The sequence below is a fragment of the Eutrigla gurnardus genome (genome assembly GCF_963514095.1).
Source record: "Eutrigla gurnardus genome assembly, chromosome: 6".
NCBI lineage: Eukaryota > Metazoa > Chordata > Actinopteri > Perciformes > Triglidae > Eutrigla > Eutrigla gurnardus.
Window position 1 is genome coordinate 15,248,650 of NC_139920.1, and position 17,745 is coordinate 15,266,394.

The 17,745-nt window shown below is 41.2% G+C and overlaps 1 protein-coding gene across 1 annotated transcript; it reads left to right on the forward strand.

Annotated features, from left to right (window-relative positions):
- Positions 1-1,960: 1,960 nt before the first annotated feature.
- On the forward strand, positions 1,961-17,745 carry alg6 (ALG6 alpha-1,3-glucosyltransferase). The gene is made up of 14 exons (XM_084010672.1): positions 1,961-2,119; positions 2,264-2,347; positions 2,644-2,734; positions 2,866-2,954; positions 3,059-3,141; positions 3,711-3,775; positions 4,423-4,608; positions 5,495-5,630; positions 9,140-9,225; positions 10,740-10,824; positions 11,087-11,157; positions 12,279-12,347; positions 14,182-14,374; positions 16,609-17,745. The coding sequence occupies exons 1-14, from the start codon at positions 2,038-2,040 to the stop codon at positions 16,804-16,806; spliced, it is 1,518 nt and encodes a 505-aa protein (XP_083866798.1). The 5' UTR covers positions 1,961-2,037; the 3' UTR covers positions 16,807-17,745.

Consider the following 17,745-nt stretch of genomic DNA (forward strand, 5'->3'; position numbering starts at 1 on the left):
GTTCATTTAGTCTTTAAATTACTTCAAATGTTGTATTTTAACAAGTTAAAACAAAAAAAGTAAGTTTTTTTGTTTGTTGGTAATGTGGGTGTCTTTACGCACCTGTGCAAGTGGGAGAAACTCAACGTTCACATTATGCATCTAGAAAGTCACTGAGGCTGCAGGTTCCATGGTTCCAGGGATGCTTTAGATCAAGTTTTGATTTTTAATGCTCATCCTATCAGTCCAATTAACATGCATTTATTTATATAGGCAGCAGTTCATAGCTGTCTTCAATATATATCTGGATTTGGGGTAATATGGATCAGGTTCTCATAGAAAAGATTGTTCTGTTTCTTAAGTTACAGTGTTTATGTTGTACCGCACCATAGGGCATCTGGTTTTCAACATCAAGAAAATAAAGAGCCACAAAAATTAGTTTCCAGTACACACATTAAAGTTGCAGCCTTAATCTCTCATTGTGATCAATTCACTCACAAATGATCTCAAACAAACACCGTGACTGAATTACAGCAATACTACATTGGGTCATGTGCCGTGTTTTTTATCAGAGTTTTGTTTATGAAAATAAGAATGTTGCAATGTAACAACTCCACATTTCAACGGGACACCACGTGAAGATGGCACACCCATCTTACCCGTGCCGGATTGTAAATATCCGAGTGACTACATTTTTTTTCAGAGGAAGTTAACGTGTTACAGTTGAATCAGAGAAGGCCTGTTGTCACCAAACGCTCACAGAGTGCTGAAAGCTGTCTTACAATGTCGCAGGATTTCCTTAACATTACACTGATGATACAATGAGGAGTTGTTGAATTATGAGTATTTATTTGTTCTTATGTCAACATGTAAAAAAAAAACAGCAGAAAAGATCAAATCTGACATGTTTTGGCACACTTGACTGTTGATAGACTACAATGGCATTGGCCAGCAAGGCCCAAGCCTCGATAATAACTAGACCATGTTCCACCACAAGCTATAGCCTTCTCCTGGGCGGAGATCACAGACAGTAAATGTAGGTACAGCAGTTACTGAATATTTAAAAAGGCATAGAGATGAAGCAATAAATGACAAAGTAAAGCTGGCGTGGCCAGGCATTAATAACTAATGGGTACCAGTGAGTTATAGGCTGCTGCCGTTGTAATGAAAGTGTCATTGCAAATCAGCAGTTGTCCGAGGTTATTATTATTTATGCATAATTGATGCTGGAACCACAAGGAACATGTCTCAGCCAACAAATCCCAACACCTTGGGAGCAAAGACGATGGCGTCAACAGAAGTAAAGGTCACAGAGGAGAATACGCCCCTGGGCTGAGATTTACATTGTGAGGGGAGGCTTGCATCGTATAACCATACACACATCTGTAAACACAAGGTTACAACTAACTTACACGTGAGAGAGCTGATCTTCGACTGCTCCATACACGCAGTGGATGTTGCTACGTCATGGTATGACGCCACACACATGGATTTAAAGTGCCCCCGATTGAACATATACTGTAATGAGCATACTTAAATGATAGAGTACATTACATTTATGCCACTTTGAGTAATCTATTCCATATGTGCCAGCTGTATTTGACATGTATTAATTTCACTAAATAGTTAAGCCGGACAGTATGCACCAAAACTGTGTTGGTTGTTCCTATTCCCCAGAAAAATAATAATCTTTTAGAATTCACAAATCACTCATTTGTTGGCAATCAACATTCCATATTAATATTTTAGACACTATCTTTGGGATTTCAAAGATATCTCACATCTTTATTTGGATGTAACTTATATTTTTATTTTTGAGATATCTCAAAAATATGTAGTTAAAATGCTGTGATGAAGGATTGATTAAAACCCGTCCTTCTCTAGGTGTTCATGAACGCCTCATGTCTCGGGGGCTGGCACGTCACCGTGCAGTGCCCAATGAGAACGCGCAACGAAGTCTCGATCGCTGACGTACCCGGAAATGTAGACGGAGCAGAAAACAGACCGTTTTTTCGGGTTTGCGTTTCTCCTCTTTGAGCTAATTTACCCGTCGGAGTCATGCAAACGTGGACTCTCGTGTCATTGTGTGTGTTAGTCGGCGTTGTTGTGAGATGGGGCGTTTCGTTGAATTCATACTCGGGTAGGAACAGAGTGGAGTTTAACGTTCACACACTGCAACCGTCATTCATAAGTCTCTGAAATACTCTAAGTTGTCACCGCCAGTTCAGTCTGTTGTGTGTACCGTATCACCAGACTAACAGCTGAATTACTTTTCTTCCTCCAGGGGCGGGGAAAACGCCCATGTTTGGCGACTATGAAGCTCAAAGGCACTGGCAAGAAGTGACCTACAACCTCCCTCTCCAGGAATGATCAGTCTGACGTGTGTTTACTCCGAGAGAGAGAGAGAGAGAGAGAAAGCCGAGCTCGGCTGGAGAGCATGCGAGCTCCTTTGAGCTTCGACAGTGACCGGAAATGCTGTAATGATCAGACTCAAAACACGCTAATCTCATGGCGAGAGGACATAATACGAGTCCCACAATGGCACACAGTATGGGATAAAAAAGAAAGAAAAAGTGACAGTTAAAGTTGAAAGCAACCCTTCCTTTTTAATGAGTATTTGTTTGAAACAGTTTCATATATAAATGTTATATTTGTACACATCCAGGTACGCCAACACTACTGAGAATGATTTAAACTACTGGGGTCTTGACTACCCACCTCTGACTGCCTACCACAGCCTGATCTGTGCATACATGTAAGTCATTTTCAAAATCATTTTAAGAGAATATATCATTCTGTTTATTGACGAAAAAAAGCATGGAATTCCCATGTTATGCCAGTTTTAGTACTACTTACTTTTACACTATAAAAAATGTATTTCTGCAGAGCCAAGAAGATAAACCCTGAATGGGTGGAGCTCCACAAATCCAGAGGTTATGAGAGTCCAGCGCACAAGTTATTCATGAGAGCTACAGGTACAGTGACGATGAGAAAATAAAGTGGAAAGCTACCTCAACCTCAACACAATCATTTACTTACTTACATATTCGATAAGTCACAATAATGTTCTTTGTTTCAGTCCTGGTGGCGGATTTGTTGGTATTCATCCCCGCGGTAGTTTTCTACTGTTTATTTCTGACTGATGGATCCTCTAAAAAGAAGGTAACACTCTTGCCTAATATGACATGACATCTAGTAGTTTTTTCAACTAAAGACCCACATGAGCCACATTTTCCTCTTAGTCTTGTGAACCCAACCTCATTAGATCTGATTACTGAAGTCATTATTGCAATTTAATCGGATGCCATTATATTTTCCAGGAAGTTAACTACATTTACAGTACAAACAATTAAGAGTGATGGTTTGTAATGTTTTGAGCGTGTCTTAAATGATCAAACAGTTATTACAAGATCATAAGCTACAACAGACAGACACAGACAGGCACTTTGTCTTAAAAATGGCAGCACTAGAACAAGCGATTACCAGCTACTAGAACAGGCTCCCCCAGCATGCCGAAGTATCGGGAAGGAATTGGTGACTAAAGGAATATGCTTACTTTGTATATTTTACAAAAAATGTTTGCAAATGTTTGTCCGGTCATTGCGATTTTTGATAGATGACAACGCCCAGAACATTTAATGTACTATTGTATACTAATTACCAGATGACTGATTGGATTTTAATCATGTTTACCTTCTAACAACTAATAATAAATGCTCTATTTTCCCCAGGTATCCACTGTGTTTTGCTTCCTTCTATACCCCGGGCTAATCCTCATTGACCACGGCCATTTCCAGTATCCTTTATGCACAGGTGAATTTCTACTATTTATGCACTGTGATATATCATATCATTATTGTAATTTGTTTTGACCAAATACTGATCTTCAAAGTTGCAGCCAAAGCACCAGTCCATACTTTATCATAGCCTTTGTAGCTCTTTGAGTGGCATTGATTGGAAATGAAATACAATGTTGTAGGGATTTTAAATATTTTGTTAAAATACTTGAAAATTTGGTTATTTTAGATGTTTACCGCAAAATGAGTGTCTTCTGAATGGCAATATTAAGCTAAAATCTGGACACGAAGCCCTGCAGCAACATTATATAAGATTGTTTATAACTTCTGTTGAAGCTTATAAGATATTATACGTGACATTTTTACACATCATGCCCCTTTACCCTTCACTGAATCACTCCATTAAACATTAGTCGATGTGGGATACAGTTAACTTATCTCATGCATGCAGTGTCTTGTCATCCTGTCTTATGATAGAATGATGCAATGATTTTTCAAAAATAGTTGTTATTCAGACGTGATTAAAAATCAGATGCTTTTCTAAGCTACCCGTCCCGTACAAACACATTGATCTGTTTACCTCCACTTGTCTTCACCTTATACACGGAGACACTTTAAGTGCCTCATCGACCTTAACCGAATTTAGGTACAATGGAGTGAGTCTGGGCTTTGCCCTGTGGGGGATCGTGGCTCTGGGTCTTGGCAGGGATGCGCTTGGCTCCGTGGCCTTTTGTCTAGCTCTCAACTACAAACAGATGGAGCTGTACCATGCTCTGCCCTTCTTCTGCTACCTGCTGGGGAAGAGTGTCAAACTCGGCCTGATGGGGCAAGGGTGAGTCTGTTTGTTTGTGTATCATTTTCTTTCTTCTGCACTTCAATCTATTGCACTTCTGCAACCCACGCCTTCGTCTCTTTTTTTTTCTCCGTTTACTTCTATCACTTGAAGTCACAGAAACTGTTTTCTTCTTGAAAGAAAAAGTAGAAGACAGTCAAATGTTCAAATATACCCACTTAGTCAAGATCAACGTATGTGCCAATAAAGCAATCACTGGTGTAGAGGATTATTTTTTGGGGTCTGTGAAGTCATGACATCAACTGTGTGGTGATCGTGTTTTGTCACTGCAAGTGTCAGCTGAGTGCTCAAAGCAGATACGTAATGTCAGTCTATAAGCGAGCAGTGTCCTCAGGAGAGCCTCAGAATGACTGTGGTAATCAGATTGGCTGCCGTTACTAGTGTGTCCAGTGTCTGTTTATCTAGTAACAATGTACCAAGGGCATTTAGTAGCAAATGGAGAGCTGGATTAGAAGGGCCGGGGGGTGTGGGGGTAGAGATATGTCCAGATGACACTCTCGCCATGCCCAAACTCCTCAACTATGCTGCGTGTGCAACTTAACCAGCAGCTTCACAGTTACAGCTGACAAGATAGCCTGACCTACACTGAAGACTTTCAGCTGATGCATGGCTTTCACTGAATTCCTCAACACAAGGGTCAAATCTCACATTTAGGACTTGCAGACAGTATGTACTAATTGTTTGAGGAGTAGACGAAGACAAACCATAGCTACTCACCAATGTAAGCGTTTGTATTTTTTCTTTTAAATTACATTTAAAAGAAAATGTCTCAATTGAGTGCCTATTTCTTAATTACTTATGGCATATCTGTACCTCCTGCACAAAGTCACGATGCTTGTCCCTCTGTGTGACCCTCTTCATGTAGGCTTTTTCTGTTGGTGAGAATCGCTTCAACAGTGTTGGTGACCTTTGCCCTCTGCTGGCTGCCCTTCCTGCCTGACACCGGTCACGCCATGCAGGTGGTCAGGAGGATCTTTCCTGTGGCTCGCGGCCTTTTTGAGGTACAGTAGATTTTCTTGAATGAAAAAACACATCTGAGAAGATCACCTTTGGGAATCTTAGAAAAATATATATATTTGTACTTTTGTCATGCAGGCATCTAAGAATAGCTACCAACAATATGTCAAAGAAACAAGAAGAGGAAGATATCTCCTGATAGAGCACTAGGGCTCAATATAAAGGCTAGCCTATGTTAGACTAGTATGGCCTGGAGATTAGAGGATTCATAGAGGTCACATGCACATTTCCTGGGACAGTTTTCTTGGAAGTATACTTGCCCTTGAGGTGGCGCAGACATTTAACCTCCTGGTTCGGCTGCTTCTGGTGTATACATAACAATGTGTATCCCAGGGAACTTTCAGAAATTCATGAAAATGGGAAATTCTTGTAATCACCATGTCCTGATGTTCCAAAATAACATCAATGGCATGAAATAAGATCATAAACCTGATATGCCATCTTGTTATATTATGAGCCAACAGAGATACTGTTACAGTAAGTGTCTGTTTACCCTAAAGCCCTGCGCTATGCTTCACATTGGTTTGTGCTCTTCAGGCATCGAAGACTGCGGAACATTTGCTAACTAAATATAATGCATAGACGTCAGTGTTTTTATTCATCCATCAAAGTTTGGGACTGAACAATAATTATTATAGTGACGGTTTTGTGTCCTTTTTGCTGAAGGGAGAGTTTAAGATTTTGCTGGTCTTTTATTTTTTTTTCTCACTCCTTCTGTGGTTGTAATAACATTTTATTTGTCAGCTCTTTTGTTTGTAAATTGTATTTGGACAATTAGGTTATGTTAGTTTATTGGGAATTTATTGTGTTACAGCAGCAAGTTATCCACAGCCAATAATACACAGTAAGTATACACATAAAAACTAGATATTTATATATACTGTAGCTCTAGAATATACTTTAGAATAGAATAGACTTTAAATATACCAAACAACAACAACTAGAATGTAAAATAAACAGTATAAACAATAAATTATTTCAACATAATTCCGTTGATACAGCGTATTGCCTCGAGGCGAAACACAGCCAGATATAATTCTAAACCCTAATCCAGTTAAAGAGAAAAAAGGCTGCTTGTAATCATATAATATATATTGATGGCTTGAGGTTTGGGTTGTGCCTATGGTTTTCTTGGAAGTAACATTTTCTTCTAAGAAGTTAAAGCCCATTTAAAGCTGTGACCAGTGCTTTTATGTAAGTCAAACACAACCTATGAGGCACTCCTTGTGCCGTACACACTGCTCCACACTCAGCGTGGTGAACACCCCTCCGCCCCGCACTGCTTGGCCCGTGGGAAATGGATACCCTGCAGGATCAAAGAAAACAGTGGAATAAAATGGTGAAAGGTCAGGAGATCAGTTTCACTCTATCTCTGGGAGGTGTTTGGGTTCGGGACGTACAGCGGGAGGATATAGATAAATCTAAATAATTTATAGCCTGGTGTTTTCAGCACTTCATAGCAGAGCCATGTTCTGGCCATAAGGACTGATGAGTGGGGCAAACGCTGCATTTAAAGATGTATCAGGGCACATCCGACAACTGTTGCCCTTCTGCCGACTTTATCTTTGGAAAAGTATGATGGGCTGCTTAATAGCACACATACACATGTATATGCTGTGGTCAGTCAGCCGTTGCCTCTGAGAGAAAAAGAAGGCACAGGAATGTGATATAAATGAACAAAGAAAGCGAGAGTGAAAGACTTCAACTGGCAGGGTTGAGAGCTGTCATGGAAGGAGCAGAGGGAAAGTAACTGTGTGTGTTTCTGTATGACTGACAGCTCAGAGGCCAAGGTTTGCAGCTCTCATATTCTGAAGCCCCGTATCCCTTCTCTTGTCCCGCTCCCCGAGGTGGCACCCACCGCAAGGTGTCACGGATGTGAGAAGTAATTGAAAATTCTACCAGGGGGGAGCAGATGGCAGCATGCGGCGTGGCAGTATTTGTTCAACGAAATGATGCAAACATAATACACAGGGTGTGAGAGATGCTATCCTCCCCTGTGACGACAGCGCGAGAGGCTGCCAGGTCGAGTCGTCCTGAACTAATTGTGAAATTGTGCACGCAAGCAGACGCTTAGGACAAGGGGACAGGGGTGCGAAGGGGTGGTAGGGGAGGAGAGGGCTGCTGACTGGTGGTAGTGGTGGCTTCTGGGCGGGAGCGGTTGTAAGTTTACCCACTGGGCTGCATTCTGGCGTGTCACGTTGCTGCCTGCTCACAAAAATGGCACCAAATGCTTCTCCCTGTGAAATTCCATGCTAGCTTATAGGTGAAGGAGCCTATAACCTATAGCCTATAACCCCCCCCCCCCCCCCCCCCCTCCCCTCCCCAGCCGTTCATGTGTTGCCTTCAGGCGGTGTTCAGGAACATTCCCGCGGCGGTTATTTGGAGCGGGGAGGCAAAGAGGAAGGAGCGAGGGATGGGGCTGAGACAACACAGCGCTGGACGGCCCCGTGCTGCTGACGAGGCTGCCTTAAGATCCACACAGCTGTGCTGTGAGCAGCTGTAGCACAGAGGAGAGAGAGGCCAGAAATAGTTTTTTTCTAGACAGGGCCACACACTGAAACCATTCACAGTGGAATCATAAAGCTCATCTACGCAAGCCGTCTCTGTGACGTGTGATATCATAGTGCACAGTGGCGGCTCGGCCCTCAATATCATCTGATCCCTGCACAACTGCTTAAGCACTTAAATCAGCTGAATCTCACAGCAACGCCCCCCCTCATCTCTTATAAACCACACGTACTTTTAGCCTGGTATTAAGGCTGTAACATATCTTCCACATTATTCAGATCCGTTTACAGGTTATTTACAAAAGCAATACAGTCCAGCATAAGAGGAAAAAGTTATGGCGTTGTCGTCAGAGCAGAACTGATTAGGTGATAGATAGAAAATTCATCTCTTTTGATTATTGTTTTTTAGTTGAGCAACAATGCCAAATATGCTCTGTATCCAGCTTCCCAAATGTAAATATTTTCTGCTCTTCTTAATTCAATCTAAAATTGAATCTGAAGGATTGGGACTGTTGATCAGATAACAATATGTCACTGTGGCCTCTGGGAAATTGTGATTTTTCTATATTTTCTGATAAATAATTGGCAGATTATGAAAGTATTTAATCATTTTCAAACCGTGATCTTGGCAAATTACTTTAGTAAAATGGTTTTTTAATGCATGTATTTTTTTTAACATTTTGTATTTTTCAGCAGTGGTCTGTGGTTGGTCTGTATCTGCTGGTTATGCAAAAAACCCTCTGGTTTGACACTTGACCTTGTGTCCCCAAGTTAGCAAATAAGTCCCATGCATTGTCTGTCAGGGGATTCAATTTATGACAGAGGTTTACGTACAAATGTGTCCATGGTATGACCCGGAGATTTTCTTAACAGCAATTCCACTTATGTGTTTTCAAATTATTATTTTTTTATAGACAGGAATCAGGAATTTTTAAATGTTGTTGAGTGATGTTCTTATTAAGCAAAGTTTGTGTGTTTGTGTACAGGATAAGGTGGCCAACACATGGTGCAGCTTGAACATCCTGATAAAGATCAGATCCATTCTGTCCAGTGACTCCCAGATCTACCTCAGGTAATCCCTCCATCTACACAACACGGGTCCACCACGTCCTCCCCCCTCTATCTTTCATCGTTCCCTTCTCTCTGCTGTGTCATTCCATGTCTCTTCTTCTCCTGCCGTGTGATATTGCACCTTTCATTTTCTGGGAAAGCAGAGCGCGCCCAAGGGAATGAAAGCTGTGATCCAGCGGGATGGTAATGAGATCATCCTTTAACTTCCGAATATAGCTGTTTTTGGAAACGTGGTGACGAACGGAGAGGGAAACATGCGTCATATGGAAGTAAATCAACCTGATTTTTTCTCTCTATAAAAGTATTATGTGCTTTATTAGATGATGTGGCTGAGAGAAATGGATCATGCTATCAGGGGAGACGCCTTGTAAATACTGCCATTTGTTACATTTAACTTTCTGTGCCCACTACCCAAGGGAGCCTCCCAGGATTTGGATAAGTTATTTTGACTAAAAGCTGAGAACCTGTCTGATCACAGAGGGGGGGAAAAAACAGTTGTGTCATGGTGGAGCCTGCTTAAATAACGCAGCGCGCTAAATTTAGGAGTCCTGTGTTCGCAGCATTGGACACGTTTGTGCCAGACTGCTAAGTCTGGGGATCAAGTTGGACTTCTCTGACTGTAGTGCATTTCAAACAAATGAAAAACACTCTTGTCTTTCTGGCACGGCGAGCGGATTGCTAAATGCTCTGGTGTGGGCATACTGTGTACATAGAATGAATCAGCTGTGAAAAATGATCCATGTCCTTCCGGAACCGCAAAACCCTGACCTACACATGACACAGACATACGCATAAGACACCTCGCTGTCATACACACTAAATACCCACTTACTGGGCCTTTGCTGCGATCTATCTACCACTGTCATTATCTCCGTCTGTCTGTGGCGTAGTACAGACACATTGTTGCCCCCCATGCCTTGAACTAACTCGCTGCGCGACCTCTCAGCACATTCACACCGACACATAGTCACTCTCTTCCGGTGCCTCCACCCCCAGCAGGTGACAATTGAAGGGTTAAACTAACGCCTGTAACCCTGAGAAGGGGCCCGTATTTGTTCATTTCTCCACATAGCAGAGGTCTTAGTTTACGGAGGAGGCGATGTCTTAATAAAACAAGAGAAAATCGGCGAGACATTATTGTTTGCATTTGACATCAAAACCAGATCATCTGGTGCCACTTAGTTTTGTGTCATCATTATCAGTTTTCACACTACAATGCATCAGCGAAGCAGATAGAAGTACAGTGTGCTTAAGCATGGAGTTGTACTAATAGCGATATACTTCTACTTTCTTCCAACAAATATATTTATTGTATTGCTTTGGATAAAGGCGTCTGCTAAATGCTGTAAATGTATGCAAATGCAACAATTCATATGGACTCAAATTTGATTTTATACTCCACAGGTGTTCTGCTGTATAATTTTCTTTTCCGGCTGCAGTAACTCCATCTCCCACAGAGGATTTAAAGTGTGCTGAGGCGAGATAATCTGAATGCTTGTTTGCATTGTTTTTCAGTTTTGCCTGCACCCTCCTGGCAGTCCTGCCCTCCTGCGTCAGACTTCTGACGAAGCCCACCTTCTGGCAGTTTAAGCTGGCCTTGGTGAGTGGCATCCAACTGATGTCGAAACTATAGCGAGCCAACTGTACGGACACTCCCCTTACAGGGCGACGGGGCTTGTTCTTTTAACCAATCACGTTAAGGCTCAAATATCAATCATTTCATTATTTTGCAGAGAGCAACTTTATTGATGCTTCCATTCATTTATTTTTTTCCTTTACTGTCTCTATTAAAAGGTATGTTGCTGCCCAGATTTATGTTTAATAACAATAGTGATAACTAATAATCTCAATGTCCCATTTAGGCCAACTCTTCTCTGGCGTTTTTCCTCTTTTCCTATCAAGTCCACGAGAAGTCCATCCTCTTGGCTGCCTTGTAAGTACAGAGGTAATACTTCTTGAGGTTTTTGTCCCGCTGGGTGATTTCTCGGCATGTGACAGCAGCGATGGAAACAAACATTAATGGTACTTTTTCTATCTTGTAGCGATACCTTAAATATTCATGAGTATAGATTGAATTTCTGCTCACAAAAAGGAGCCATTCGCCCGTTCCCTCCACTTTAGATCAGGGTTTATGTCCTGCAGAGTGTTAATGAGTTGAATACGTGCGGATTCTGTAAAAGTGACATCATCCTCCTGATGTACACAGTTTCAGAGGAACAACCGATGTTGACAGCCTTGCTGACTGAGACTTATTCACCTCCATTGACACGATACGCCTGAACACAGGACTTACACATGAGAGCATAAAACATACATATGTATTAAGATGTGTAGAAACAGAGTGAAGCCTGTCATAGATTTGACAGGGATTTGGTTTTCGTGATCTGGGCTCATCTATTAATCTAGATTAGGGTAGATTGTTGCTTTATTAACTATTGAGTTATATCTCCCACCTGTCCGCCTGAATCAATCAGTAATGCATGTCCAGGGATTAGGAAAGAATGGCAGGCGGCAGCTCTGGGCGTTGTTTGCACAAGATCAATTATTGGGCTGTAACAGGATCGCCACAGAGCACTGGCTGTAATTATGGGCTCAGGGACCGGTGGAAAGTGCCCCCCTCGGAGCACGGTGCACAGCTAGCGCTGGCTAGCAGTGACACAGGCGACCAGATTCAACTCAAAACTGGCCTTCGTCACAATTTTAACATCTTTGCAAACTTTTTGACGTAACTAATAGTGAAACTGAATAAGTAGTTTGAGTGAAAGTTGGATGTGTATCTATACATGCCAGGGCAGTGACCGTAAGAAGCACATACGGATGTAAAATAATGTGGTAGAAAAACACTTGACTGCCTTGTGAGAGACTGTCCATAATTGATTGATGTGGATGTCCTATCTGGTCAGTTGCTTTAATTTTATACACGCATGACATCAGTTCACATCCAGCTGTGACCCTACATGGCCTCACTCCTCGTCTTATTGTAAGATAATATCTAATGGTGCTTACTACAGTGTGTTTAACAGTGAGTAAGTCCAGCTTTGATCTTGTTTCTAGGCCTGTCTGCCTCCTGCTGAATGACCTCCCCTTGATGGTTATCTGGTTCCTGCAGGCCTCGACATTCAGGTGAGCCTGTGTTTACAAACTTAATTTGAGTCTTTACCTTTTAGTTAAAGCCATTACCGGTGATATTGTATATCATTTGTTTTTTTTTAGAAAGTAATAATCATCAATCAAGAAGTCACAGCTAGCAATTAGTTAGCTTAACATTAAGACTAGAACCAGGGGGAAACGGCTAGCCTGGATCTGTACAAAGGTAACAAAACTGCCCATCACCTTTGAAGCTCACCAATTAACACATTATGCATTTATAGTGTATAAATGCAGAGTTGTGTGCCAAACTCTTGAACTATTCTTTAATAAAACGGCAGGTTGCCACAGCAACACTTCGCCACCTTTTTTGCAAAACAAACAAACAAAATTATTTCCTTTAACTTCTTGCTATTGGTGTAGGTGAAAAAAATGCAGAAAGATTGAAGCAAATCAAAATGACTGTAGAAGGCAGAACTTCATATTGTAGTTAAAGCACACAGCTGTGTTAAGAAGAAATAATTCACTTTCCTTCTTACAACTTCAGGAGGTTTAGCCTCACTTGGTCTGGTATGACCCGGTACTCAAAGTAGCCAATGTTAGGAAAATCAAGCTACATATTGCTTTATTATCACCTAGTCATTTCATTGATTTTATCATTGTTTCCTACTTGTGCTACTATAGTTCTACTATAGTTTTATCATTTACCCTAATTCCATACTGAACACTTATGGCCACAGTGGTCATTGCTCATGCAAAAGTTATGGAGTCTCACTTTAAGAAAACGTTGGAACTCTGGGATTTCCTGAAAGCTAAATTGTGTCTTTATTTTTTTTTCCCACCACTGCTCCATTAAACTTAAACTAAAAAGTGAAATGGGTCTACGATGTGGGTTGAGCCGAGGTCCATGAATGGAAAAGACAAGTAGTGCTGCAAATGCTCTGTCTAACTTTCACCAGCTGTTGTTAAATTCTTCCGGCAGCACTAATTGTTGTGCGTGTGGTTTAGTATAAGGATATCTGGGGATTACACGGCATAGTCTGCATGCCTGCTGTCTAAGTGTGCGTTGTGTAGGGACAGGAGGTCATTCTGTAGCGGCCTCTCAGTACAGTCTGACTTGAACGTTCACATTATCTGCATCCTCTAGAGACTCCATTTAAAGAAATACATCTTTTGTTTGCATAATTGGCTGAATGGATGCCCAACCATAGCCACGGACAGACTGGAGAGAATGCAGCCAGTCTGTTTAAATTGACAAAGTATGTATTTCCAAATTGTTAAACATTTATCTGCTGAATTGAAAAATCAGAATGAGTGGTTTCTTTGTGAATGGATGGGTTTTTACAAGCTGGGGTGATGTGCGATTTACTAAGAATCAACTGTTGTTCTTTTTAGTGCCCTTCTGCAAAACTAAGATAAGCTTGGCATGAATGTCAGAGCCATCTCTCCCCAGGGGACTGTTTCTTGGGAGAAAGGCCTGCTGGAGAGAAGTTATGTGGTTTACTGTTGCCCTTTTCTCAGCAAACTTGCAACTGATTACTGGTATTTAAAAAAAAATTTGAAAAACATCATCAATCCATTATCGGTAACCGCTTATCCCAGGATGCCAGGCAATCACAGGGCTGTCACACGGAGACAGACAAGCAGTCACACTCATGTTCACACCTACAGGCAATTTAAAGCCATCGAAAAAACCATCATGCTATGCTTATTTAAGTGTGTATCACGGCTCCAGCTGCACATTCCCTGCTTACGCGGTTTAGGGTCATTCTGCATTGCTCATTCGGGGACATTGACCTTTATATATAAAGGTCTAATCATTTCTAAACTGTAAATGCACCCTTGTTGTTGTGCTTGTCCCTCCGTGCAGCATGCTGCCTCTGTTTCTGAAGGACGGCCTGCTGGTTCCCTATGTCGTGACGTCGTTGGGCTTCCTCTTCTTCAGCATGTACCTACTGTCTCCACTGGAGCACTGTACGGAGGAAGAGCTGAGACTGGGAGCCTACCGCAAGCTGTTTTTCTGCCTCCACAAACTGGACCTGGCCAGGCTTGTAAGATGGAAGGTCAGTGTCTGCCGAGCCCCAGAACTTCATTCTTCTTCCAGATTAACCCTGGTTTTGACCTTTTGACCTGCAAATCTTCAACTTGTTCCTTGCAAGAAAGAGAGAGAAATGTCACGCGTGTCTGCGGTCATGCTGAAGTCAAAACAATGTCTTAGAGAACATTAACTAAGCCCAAATGTGATTCCATGGTTTATATCGGGTGAATGTCGTAGGTCAAGCTGCAGAGGTCGTGGTCTACAATCCCAGAGATTTGAACTCTGGTTGCTTCGATCATTGTGGTTGCAGCTCTAATTGGCTGCCAATAAAATAAAGGTCATGCAGATGACTTAATAGGGAAGGCAGCATTGCAAGTCTTCATCTTTTGTTTGCAACAACACAAGCAGCACATGGGGAGTAATTACACATGGGCCACTACGTGTAGAATGTCTATTTGGGTTCAAATTATTCTAATGCCCAGTGTTTTTTTATAGAGATGTTATAAAATTACAGTATAATCTATGTGTTGGCTTCAGCCCATCCGTCTGATTGCTAGCAGGTCGATTGGCACGACTTTCTCTCTACCACAACATCTTGTTTTGACACCACCATTACGAGTTGCCATAATCACATACTTTCTAATCCTACTAGTACTACGAGTCCACAGATGGGCTTTTAGTTTGAAGGATGATTTCCTTTTGCTTCTGACTCATGCTCAATGAAGAATAAACAATCTGATTAATAGTTAATGTCTGCTCTTGTGCATGAGTGGAGCTTATGCATTTGTAATAAGAGGGGTGCTGAGTTCAGATTACCAGGTGGCCTGTACTTTGAAAGATGCACCAGACCCAAATTGCAACCGTGTGAGGAGATAGACCCAACTGTATAAATAAAGATCATGTGCCACTGTAAGTTGTGTAAGCTGTTCGGGGGATGAGAGCCACTGCCAGCTGAAGAATTATTTATCACTTATTTAAGTTTCCACAGCGTCTGAAGTGGCTGCACCGCCAGCCCCTCAGCGACAGGGGCTCCGGTAGGGTGTCAGAGATTAAGAGAAGGTGTCTTTTTATAGCGCGCGTCATTAACACAGGTTTGCCTAGATATATTTATTTACACAAGCAGCGTAAATAGCGAGCCCCGATGATGGCGATAAGGTTTCATGGGTTTGGCATGGCGGGTATGGACATGAGGTGTTTCCTCCTCCTTACTCACTGACTTAACTCTGAATCATAAAACCCAAATAGACACACGAATCCCACTCTCATCAGCAGTTTTGTTTACAACTCTGTCACAAGGCAAAACAGTAGTTTTGTAAGCCTCAATTCAAATCTGCAACAGTGTGATTCTCTTTTCTTAACCTTGACCAAGTCAACCAATGATAAATATGCAATGTGATTCAAGAGAACTTTCAAATGAATTAATGAATCTGTCTTGATATTATAGTTACACTTCAAGTGTGAACCGGAATGAGCACAATAAGCAATTACATGCTTCAATGTTAAAAAACAACTAGCAGTCGATCAGTGAAGAGAGGGCAAATATCAAACAACAAATAACAAATATCGGCATTTTATAGACCATAGAAGACATTTCAGTGTCCGCATTCTCATCCTATTCTATTTCTAGGGTTCATCCTGTCTGAATTGCTCTATTAGCCAATGGGAGGCCATGTTTACCAGGCGTCAGCTGATGCCATGTCAGGAAATAAAGTGGGACCTATTGAGAATGTTCACATTTAAAACTGTGAAATTATCTATCTTTCTCCATGGATTTAGCATTTTCATACTTGATGATTTAAAGAACAATGTGATGACAAGCTATTAACAATTGATTCCTGTTACATACAAATAATAACCATACAGATCATTACAGAAGCAGCATCTTCATACTCTATTCTGATGAAAAGCAAATCGATGAAAGTTCTTGACCAAATAGTTCTTTGACAAAACAATCAAAGCTCACTTACTTGGCTTTTTAAAGATTTCAACCACATCTCATGGTATTCATCTGCAAGCTAACTCCATTTCTGACTAAGACAGGGAGATATGGTTAAAAGCTCAAGAACAAAAGCCAACAAGTCGACCTTGAGTTGAGACCTTTTTGCCAAGCTGATGTTTCATCTCCATAAAGCAGCACCTGACCAGTTATTTCACCTCAGCCTGGGTTTGTGAGGTCTCTTAGCATTTCATTATGAACTCGTCATCCTATTTGATCTTCTGTCAGCCAGATGATAACCGCTCTGTCTGTCTGTGTTACAGTTCTACATCTGTATGGCAGCCATGGCGGGCCTGAGCGTCGCCACCGTAGTCCTGGTTCCTCCACCACATCTACCTGACTTGTTTCCTGTGTTGGTGTCTTCTACAGCTTTCATGCACTTCTTGGGAATATTTATATATTTCAACATTGTCCAGTTCAGCGAGCAACCGAGCAGAAAGAGCCAGAAGAAGAACGATTGATTTGTGCCAGTTTTGTGCAAAATAAAATTAAATGGGCAACTATTTTGATAATCATTCGAGTCAATTTTCAAGCTAAATGGCACATTTGGTGGTTCCAGCTTCTCAAATAAGAGAATTTTCTGTTTCATTGAAGATTGAATATCTTTGGGTTTTAATCTGACAAAGCAAGATATTTTTTACGACATCACCGCGGGCTCTCAAAAATTCATTCATTTTTCACAATTTTCTGAACTTTACTAGACCAAATGATTCACCGAGAAGATAATCTGCTGATTAATTGTTAAGGAAAATACTCATTAGTTGCAGCCCTACTCAAATGCTTCTTAAAGGGATATTGTGGTGTGAAAAATTATTATACTACAAAATGGCAACACAGAGGAGCTGTGACAAAAAGAGAAGGAAGTTTGGACCAAATAAATTCATGAAATCAGTTATCAAAACTTAATCTGGGTCATCAAACCTCTTGAATTATTTATTCGTGGACCAATGATGCTTCACTTTAAAAACAAAATGATTGCTAGCTAATGACACAAGTAGACAAGCAGGGTGCATACTTCACATTTGACCTTAGATAGCTCTGTGTCTGTAGACTAAAGCTACAGGAGGTGGCCACAATAATAGGAACGCCTGTTGCAATTTTCAGTTATTGTTTATATCACAGAGCGATGTATTTATTTCATTTTATGGTAGGATTCTGAGCCATGGTTGTTGTTTTTTTTGAGCCAATGATATTGTAAATTGCTCCAGTTATATTGTCCACCCTCTGCCTCCTCTGGGTATTGTGATTAAATCACATCCCGGATGGGACTGGACTCAGCTGTTGATCATTATTCATGCAAACTTTTTTTACGGTTTTCTACTGTATAGTTTTACCCATCATTGAAGTTCCTTTGTACAAACTTTAGTTTTTGTGAAAATAAATAAAATTTCTCAATAACC

What these genes read in the sequence shown, in the direction of transcription:
- alg6 (XM_084010672.1), top strand. Translation starts at nt 2,038, where the DNA reads ATGCAAACGTGGACTCTCGTGTCATTGTGTGTGTTAGTCGGCGTTGTT. An exon ending in CTCGGCCTGATGGGGCAAGG is followed by an intron (nt 4,609 to 5,494) that starts GTGAGTCTGTTT and finishes CTCTTCATGTAG; the next exon opens with GCTTTTTCTGTTGGTGAGAA. An exon ending in GACTCCCAGATCTACCTCAG is followed by an intron (nt 9,226 to 10,739) that starts GTAATCCCTCCA and finishes ATTGTTTTTCAG; the next exon opens with TTTTGCCTGCACCCTCCTGG.